Below are 7,968 nucleotides of genomic sequence, written 5' to 3' on the forward strand. Positions count from 1 at the left end.
GTGTGTGTGTGTGTGTGTGTGTGTGTGTGATTACATTTATTGGAAGGGTGGGATAAAAATTAAAATATCATTTGGTTCATAGCGGCAAACCAACTTATGTCAGGAAGGATGAACTCTTGGTTACTTCTGAGCATCAAAGTTTACGCAGGTTTCTCTTCAGAAGACAGCCTACATTCAGGAAGCTCCACTCTTCCCCTCTGAACAGATTCTTGGTTTCAGCCAACTCTCAGCGGAGGGGCAACTAGCACAACACTGTCACCCCGCACAAAGAGCATCGGAATATTCCGCTTCGTTGACTTATATGTCTCTTCATCAATTTCTATAGTAGTCACAGTTTCTTCCACATCTCCCAGTACCCTATTTAAGTGGTGGTCATAAGCATGAATCCGCCTCGAAGCTCTCGGTGATTCCGCATTTTCACATACATGCATTCCTCCAGGCTGAGCCTAATGAGATGCAGAGGCTCCTCTACTGTGTTGTTAGTTTATTGCTGGTCCACATTGTCCGCCACGTTTCAAATTCTCGTATCCACTGCTGGTGGACTGGTAAATACGCACAGCCACTGTGGAACGTGATATGGCGATACCTAAAACAGGTGGCAATTGAATACCATGTGACCCAGCAATACCATCACTGAGCATGTACCCAAAAGAACGAAGAAGCAGATCACGAACAGACGTTTGCTCCCCCATGTTCATCATAGTATCGTTCACAGGAACTAGAAGCTGTAAACAGCCTAAATTCCCAACAATCGAAGAGTGGATAAAAAAAATTCTGGTACATACACACAATGGAATATTACGCATCCATAAAAAACCAGCGATGCAACCATGAAGCACCTCGAGTTGGGGAGGGACCTGGAAGACTTTATTCTGAGTGGTTAGTCAAGCACAAAAGGACAAATACTGGGTCCACTGCAGTAGGAGCAAGCAGCCGAACAGGCACAAAGGTAGGGCATCCAGTCTGCTGGCTAGGGACCAGACAGCCTGGTAAAGAGCTGCACCAGTGCCATTCTGTTATATTTTGCTTATGTTTCTCATATTAGCGTGTATGTCAGAGGTGCATCGCCATTGGGGTGTCACCCTATTGAAACTGTGTTGTTTCTATTTTTCTCGTTAAATGAAACTCAGGGATGTTGAGCCTATCGGGAAAGCAAATATAACAAGGATTTGGAGCAGAGGGCTGGGGTGGGGGATACAAAGGGGTAGAGAAGATAAGAGGGAGATGATATCAAGGAGTCCAGGAAAGAAGTGTTTGGAGACTGATTATGGAAGCAATTGTACAATTCTGTTTGATGTGATTGAACTATGGAATAATATATCTATTTTATCAGTAGATCCTCCCCCCCCTATGATGCAGGCTGGATAAAATAGTTAAGGTTTATTGTGCCAATCTGGCCGATAAATACACGTGGGATTAGTTGAAGACCGGAGCGATAAATGGCTCAGTGAGCCTCGCCTTTCTAGTTCTCAGGTCTCTTGCTTTGTGATGGTCTGACCAGGGTGCAGCTGCCTTAGCCAGTTCCCTGCTTTAGCTGGCAAGGCTCGCTTCCTGCAAGACATCCCTGAGAAGCCACATGGACCTACCCCGATGCAGCCCTGGGTGCTGGAGCACCCGTGTGGAGACCCCTGCCAGTGCTGAGATGCTTACACATTCACTGACTCGGCTTTCCTCCTGCAGTCGGCATCATAGTGTATGTTTTGTGAGATGGAGGACTTTGTGGATTGGTGTTGGACATACAGGTTAATGGGTTAATGTTGGACTTGTGGGTTTGGGCAGCACTGGGTTGGAATGTTTTATTGATGCACACAACCTTTATATAAAACTCTCTCTTATACACGAGTTTCTGTGGATTTGTTTCTTTAAAGTACCCAGACTAACACACCCTATGAGGCAACATGGATGAAGATCTCAGATGGATTCTTGATCTGGAAAGGTGAAAGGTTCATGGCTGAAAGCAATGAACACAAGAGATATGTTTATTGGTGTCTCGGTGGATCATATGAAATTTTGGATAACATTTCGAAAAATGGAATTCCAAACCACTACATTGGACTCATGTGGACCTGTCCACAGACCAAAAGGCAGTCATTAGGCCAGAGAAAAGTGGAAAGATAGATTTCCCATGGTGCTTGTTGCTTTCATGTACACTCAGTAATTAAAACGTAGCTAAAAATAAATTGTGGTCTGTTTCCTCAACCCCTATCAACTCGCAATCATTGTATTTCTCTAACCCAAAGAATTACAGTATCATCGGCCCCACCCCCCACCCCCAAAAGAAAACAACGATCTGACCGGTCATGTCAGTCTGGGGAGACGAGAGAAACAAATTCAGACACTCATATGCGTACGAGAAAAAGCTTTACATAAAGCTTTCTTTGCCTTTTCCATATTCTAGAGCCTAGGTTCCTCAACTGGTTGGGACTACGGCCCCTTTTCAGGAAAAATTACTCAGCGCCTCTCTGGGAATTACTGCCCAGAGCCCCGCCCCGCCCCCAGGGGCGCTGTTCTAGAGTGTGCATTCACGGCTCAAGGGCCTACATCCCTTCAGCTTCTGCTTCCGCGGTCACCTTTCCTTCTGATCCTGGCACTGTGGCTTAAGTGACCCTTGAACCCCCCTTACGTGATCCTGAAAGGGCACTGTGATTTGTGACTGCAATCTTAGGGAAGCGTGTGACAACCGGAACTCGACAGGACTGCTTTGTTTTCCAGGCTCTAAAGCTTTGAGCCATTTCTATTGTTTGTTTCAGTGGAAACTATTTTTGTGTTCCTACTATAACAGGTTCCCACCTTACACAAGTTCAGGCTTTGGCAGCTTTTACTGCACTTCCATGTATTGTGTTTTTATGGTTACAATATGTAATTAACAAACTAATGCATTCACTCCATTTCTAATCATTTAGGCCTAATTTGTAGCAATTTGGTTAAGACTGGAAATTAAAAATCGATGGTTTCTATTCATGAGAAACAAATTAATCAGAATGTCTTTTTAAAAATGTGTAACAGATTTACACAATACACTACAAATGTATGGTATACTCAAATATACAGAAAATAGGAGAGATTTTTCCCATAATCTAAACTTTATTGAAAGGACTGACACCAAAATAGGAGTTCACTGCCCTGTACTTTGGGGGCGGTAAATAATGACAATATCTTGGTAGATTAACCAGCATTACTGAGCGCAGAAGGCTTCCTGTGACATAACAGGATTCAGGAAGTTGGTTCAGCATTAGTGTTGCTTTCTTCTAAATGAACAGCCTGCAAAGGAATCGTGAGCGCATGTTAAACAAATCTATCTTTAGTAGCATTTTAGTGTCATAAAGTGCATTTTAGTTAAAAAATCCACAGCCTAAGGAATATTAAATGAACATTTAGTTATTCACCCTTTTTTAAAAAAACAATCAATTTTATTGGGGCTCTTACAACAATCCATACATTCATTTTATCAAGCATATTTGTCCATATGTTGCCATCATTATTTTATAAACATTTATTTTCTATTTGAGTCCTTGCTATCAGTTTTTTCCCTTCACTCCCTCCCCCCCTGGTAACCCCTTGATAACCTCTTACACCCACTGCTGCCTCCTTTCCTGCATTGCTTCTGTTGTTCATTTCCCTCAGGGTGTGTGTGTGTGTGTGTGTCGGGGGTGGGGTGGGGGGTTGTTATGATCATTGCGATTGGTTTCTCCCCTTCCTCCCTGTTCCCCTTCTGGCCTCACTACTCCCATTTGTTCCTGAGGGGTTTATCTGGCCTGGATTCCATGTGTTGTGTATCAGTGTACATGTTCCAGCCTAGCCTGAAGTGAAAGGTCCTGATAGTGTGGGGTGAGGAAACGTCAAGGAACCAGAGGAATAGTGTGTTTCATAGGTGCTGTGCTGCACCCTAGTGGACTCATCCCTTCCTTGTGACCCTTCTGTGAGGGGCTGCCCCAATGTCTATTGATGGATTTGGGGTCTCTGCTCCAACTCCCCCTCTGTTGAAGGCCATTAAGACTCAGCCTTGAAACGGCTGACAAGATATCAACCCAGGCGTCAGTATCTGCCGTTTGCGTCTGCGCTTTGACATTGAGACTAAGGACTAAGACGCATGCAAGTTCTGGGAAAACAGGTTTAATTTTTATCAAAGACTCCTTGACGTGGCAGAATATAGAGTTTCTGATATATTGTCATAATAGACTAATTGTAACCCCGGGTTGTTTCTGCATATATAAAAGGAAGATGTAGAATAAACTTTGGGCTTCAGTATTCACTGTTGCCCTCCCAATACTTTCTGTCTCTTTTTTTCCTTAATCCTCACTCCCCATTTCAGGACAACTCAACTCGACTCGTCGGCAGGTTCTTTCTCTACACTATGTTTGCTTGTTTGGGGTCTTCAGATGCCTGTTACCTGGTCCCACTGACACCTCATGATCTCACCGGCTGGTGTGCTTCTCCATGTGGGCTTGCTGTTTCTCTGCTTGTTTAACTTCAAGGCTTTAAGACCCCGGACACTATATCTTTTGATAGTCGGGCACCATCAGCTTTCTTCACCACATTTGCTTATGCACCGCTTTGTCTTCACCCACCGTGCAGGCAGGGTGAGCATCACAGAATGCAAGGTTGTTAGAACAAAGTATTCTTGCACTGAGGGAGGCCTTGAGTAGAGGCCCAAAGTCTATCCACTACCTCAATGTATTGTCATATATGTACATAGGCCAATACTTCTATTTTTATGAATTAATATATTTACATATGTACATACCTATGTTTATGCCTTTATCCATAGCTTTGCTTCCTAGATCTTTCCTGTTCACTTTTACCTTCCTCCTGTTATTCACCCTTTTATACCGGAAATTTTCTAATAATAAATATATGACTAACATGACTGTAATTGTCACTCCTGTCCTTCAAATGTTACAGTGATGTCTATTTACGGCCATGAGCCTGAGTTCAACAGTTAAATTTTTTTCAGTTAAAATTCTTTAATGTAAGTAATACACTCTTAATTTTTTTGGACTACACAGAATTACTTTTGTAAGAAAGTAATTTTGACTAGAATCTTTCCAGAACACTTAGGAAAACTGGTACCGATGCACTCATTTAACCATTCATTAGCATATGAAGATCATGGCACAATTTAATGGTTTCAGAATCTTGCAAGTATACTTTTATGAGCAAGACTGCTTTTAAAGGGGAAACCAATAGCAATGATTGACATACGACACCCCCCCCCACACACACACACACAAAGGGGACAAACTACAGAAATGGTGGTGAAGGAAGACAGCGGATGGTGTAAAATATGAAAATAAAAATAATTTATAAATATCCAGGGTTTATGAGGGTGGGAGGATGGGGAAAAAAAGAGGAGATGATACCAAGGGCTCAGATAGAAAGAAAATGTTTTGGAAATGATGATGGCAACATATGTACAACATATGTACAAATGTGCTTGATACAATTGATGTATAGATTGCTATAAGAGTTATAAGAATTCAAAATAAAATTATTCATTAAAAATAAATTAAATTTAAAAATAAAATACTGCCCTTAAATTTATCTTCTGACATAATTCAGATCTTATCAGGTCTGACAATCCAGTGAGAAGAAGAAATTCACAGCTCTACCAAATATCACAAGAACTCTCAAATACTGTCATGGTATTATAAAAACATAATATAAAATACCATAGTATATGGAAAATGATCTACATAACAGTTTTTTTTTCTTGGTGCATTAATGTGGAAAAGGAGTGATGTTTTGATTTTTGTATTTTATCACTGATAGTTGCTCATAAAAATCAAATCTGTGGATGCATGTATTTGTTATGCTGCTCAACTGGCAATGGTGAAACTTTCTTGTACCTTCTGTAAGCCGGGCTTTTCCTCCTGTAGGCTGGCACAACACGGTTGAACAACCAACACAAAGAACCACTGTCTGGGCATGGCTGAAAACGGTGGTAATCTTGTAACAACCTTAAAATAAACAAGCAAAAGGCAAAGAGAGAAGCAAAAGATGACATGGTATTGATTTGTTTTATTAAATATATTTCTAATAAGGACTTTAGCACTAACAGCAAGCCACAAATGTAGCTAACTGATAATGCAACCACATTTTTTAATTTTTAAAAAGTTTTAAAAACATACTGAATGCATCCAAAATATTAACTTCAACATATAACCAGCACTTTCTTTTCCATCCTACAATTTCAAACTCTGGTATGTATTTTATGCTTAAAGTTTTAATCAGTCAAATATTGTCCCCTTTGGATTCCCACCTTTATCTCCCAAAACTTTTCTACAAAGGTTTGAATACAATTATTTTTAAATATGCCCCTTATGACTTTACCAGTTTGGTAATCTCATTTCTCCTCAACAGGGGGTCCTGGAGCCACACGGACATTCCTATAGGCGTTTTCCTCAGTAAAAGAATTAAGATTTAAATTTTTACCTGGACATTTTACATCCATGAAGTAAGAATTTGGGTTCTGAACAAGTCGTTTCTTTTTATGCTTTTCCTTTTCCTCCTCCAGGGAAGGATGTAGTAAATCTCTTGCCAACTGAATTAAAAAATATATATATATATTATGACATGCAAAAATAATAATCTTCCTGTTCAGGAGGGACAAGGGCACTTCAGTTGCTAACGTTACTCTTTATTTAAAGCCTGTGTGCTTTCATCAAAATGTTCGTATTTATAAGTTTGCCTTTTCCAAGTCCTTAGCGAAAGCTGCCCTTTGCTACGATGACGTGGTGGTGACGGGCGTCGCTGGCCACCCGAAGGTGCGTGGCCCTGCCAACGCAGCAGCTGGCCACCCGAAGGTCCGTGGCCCTTCCCTGGAGGAAAGGTGTGGCAGCCGCTGCCCTGCAGACTGCAGCCTCGGGAATCCACAGGGGCAGCGCTACTCGGTCCCATGGGATCGCTAGGAGTCACAGTCACTTGGCACGAGTTTGCCTTTTGAAGAGGTCCCCTGTGAAAGAGGTTTTGTGACGACCGGACACCAGATGGTCAGCCGAACGCAATGTCCATCTGAACGCAATCGCCTCACTTAAGAAAACAAACACCCCGGGGTGCTCAGTAAGACGGGCTCCGAGGCGGCTGGCTTGGGGGGAGGTGGGGGAGGCCCGGGAGGGGAGCACTCGCGAGGGCGCTCTCTGGCCCAGGCTTCCACGTCTGGCCTGCAGCATCGGCGTGGCCGCCCTGTGCGAAGGGCACCGGGCACCAACTCGCCTCCGAGAAAAGGCTCGGGGGCGAAACCACCAAGTGCGCGCGGCGCGGAGCTCCCAAACTTGCGGGCGCCCGCCGGGCACCGAGGCGGCGGGAGAAGCGGCTGCGGGGAGCAGGGTGCCCCGCGCCGGGCGGCCGGGCCCACCTGCCTGGCGCCCCGGCGGGCGGCTCGAGCGCTGCCCGGGCAAGTCTCCACAGTCCGCCACGCGCGACCCGGCGGCCCCGCCACGGAGGGCAGCGAGCCTCCCCCCCGAAAGAAAACCAACCCCCAAAGTAAACAACTCCACGCACCGGCATGTCGCTCCTCTCGCCAGCCCACCGGCGTCCACAACTGCAGCGACGGCGCCAGCCGACGGCGGGCGCACGAGCGCAGGGCGCCGACTTCCGGCATCGAGGAGGCGGGGGGAGCGGGCGGCTGGGCGGGCGCGCGCGTCCGCTCTAGGCGCTCCTCTCGGTGGTGGTGGGGGTGCGTCAGGCCACCTAGCGGTCTCCTTGGGTGGAGGGTGCCGGGAAGGAGTCCCAACCAAGACCCTGGCCTGCAGCCCCCAGTGCACTCCCGTGGGAGGCACCACAAGTATCTGAACTATTCTCAGTTCTTTTGTGGCTAGTGTACTTGTGCATCCAGTGTCCATGTGCCCATTTCGTACGTTCTCTGTGGAATATGTGCTTGTGGGACACCATTGTGACCTCCTGCTGGTGGTCTCCTGCGCGAGGATGGTTGGTCTTTGTCCTAAGTCTGAATTAAGGGGTGTCTATACA

General features: G+C 44.9%; 1 protein-coding gene and 1 pseudogene across 1 annotated transcript; both read right to left on the minus strand.

Annotated features, from left to right (window-relative positions):
• Positions 1 to 215: 215 nt before the first annotated feature.
• Positions 216 to 514, minus strand: LOC101649254 (annotated as a pseudogene).
• Positions 515 to 3,137: 2,623 nt separating this feature from the next.
• Positions 3,138 to 7,576, minus strand: RPS27L (ribosomal protein S27 like). Its single transcript, XM_045294959.1, has 4 exons — positions 7,501 to 7,576; positions 6,433 to 6,541; positions 5,847 to 5,957; positions 3,138 to 3,261 (listed from the first exon to the last, which is right to left on the minus strand). The coding sequence occupies exons 1-4, from the start codon at positions 7,504 to 7,506 to the stop codon at positions 3,233 to 3,235; spliced, it is 255 nt and encodes an 84-aa protein (XP_045150894.1). The 5' UTR covers positions 7,507 to 7,576; the 3' UTR covers positions 3,138 to 3,232.
• Positions 7,577 to 7,968: the final 392 nt, after the last annotated feature.

The sequence above is a fragment of the Echinops telfairi genome, unplaced genomic scaffold (genome assembly GCF_000313985.2).
Source record: "Echinops telfairi isolate 266 unplaced genomic scaffold, ASM31398v2 ScPeMD7_4048;HRSCAF=4782, whole genome shotgun sequence".
Taxonomy (NCBI): domain Eukaryota; kingdom Metazoa; phylum Chordata; class Mammalia; order Afrosoricida; family Tenrecidae; genus Echinops; species Echinops telfairi.

Bases quoted from the DNA above. Each gene is read 5' to 3' on its own strand.
- RPS27L (XM_045294959.1), bottom strand. The intron at 5,958-6,432 runs GTAAAAATTTAA...GTTTATTTTAAG, and splicing joins CATGGATGTAAAATGTCCAG to GTTGTTACAAGATTACCACC. The intron at 3,262-5,846 runs GTACAAGAAAGT...ATTCCTTTGCAG, and splicing joins AAAAGCCCGGCTTACAGAAG to GCTGTTCATTTAGAAGAAAG.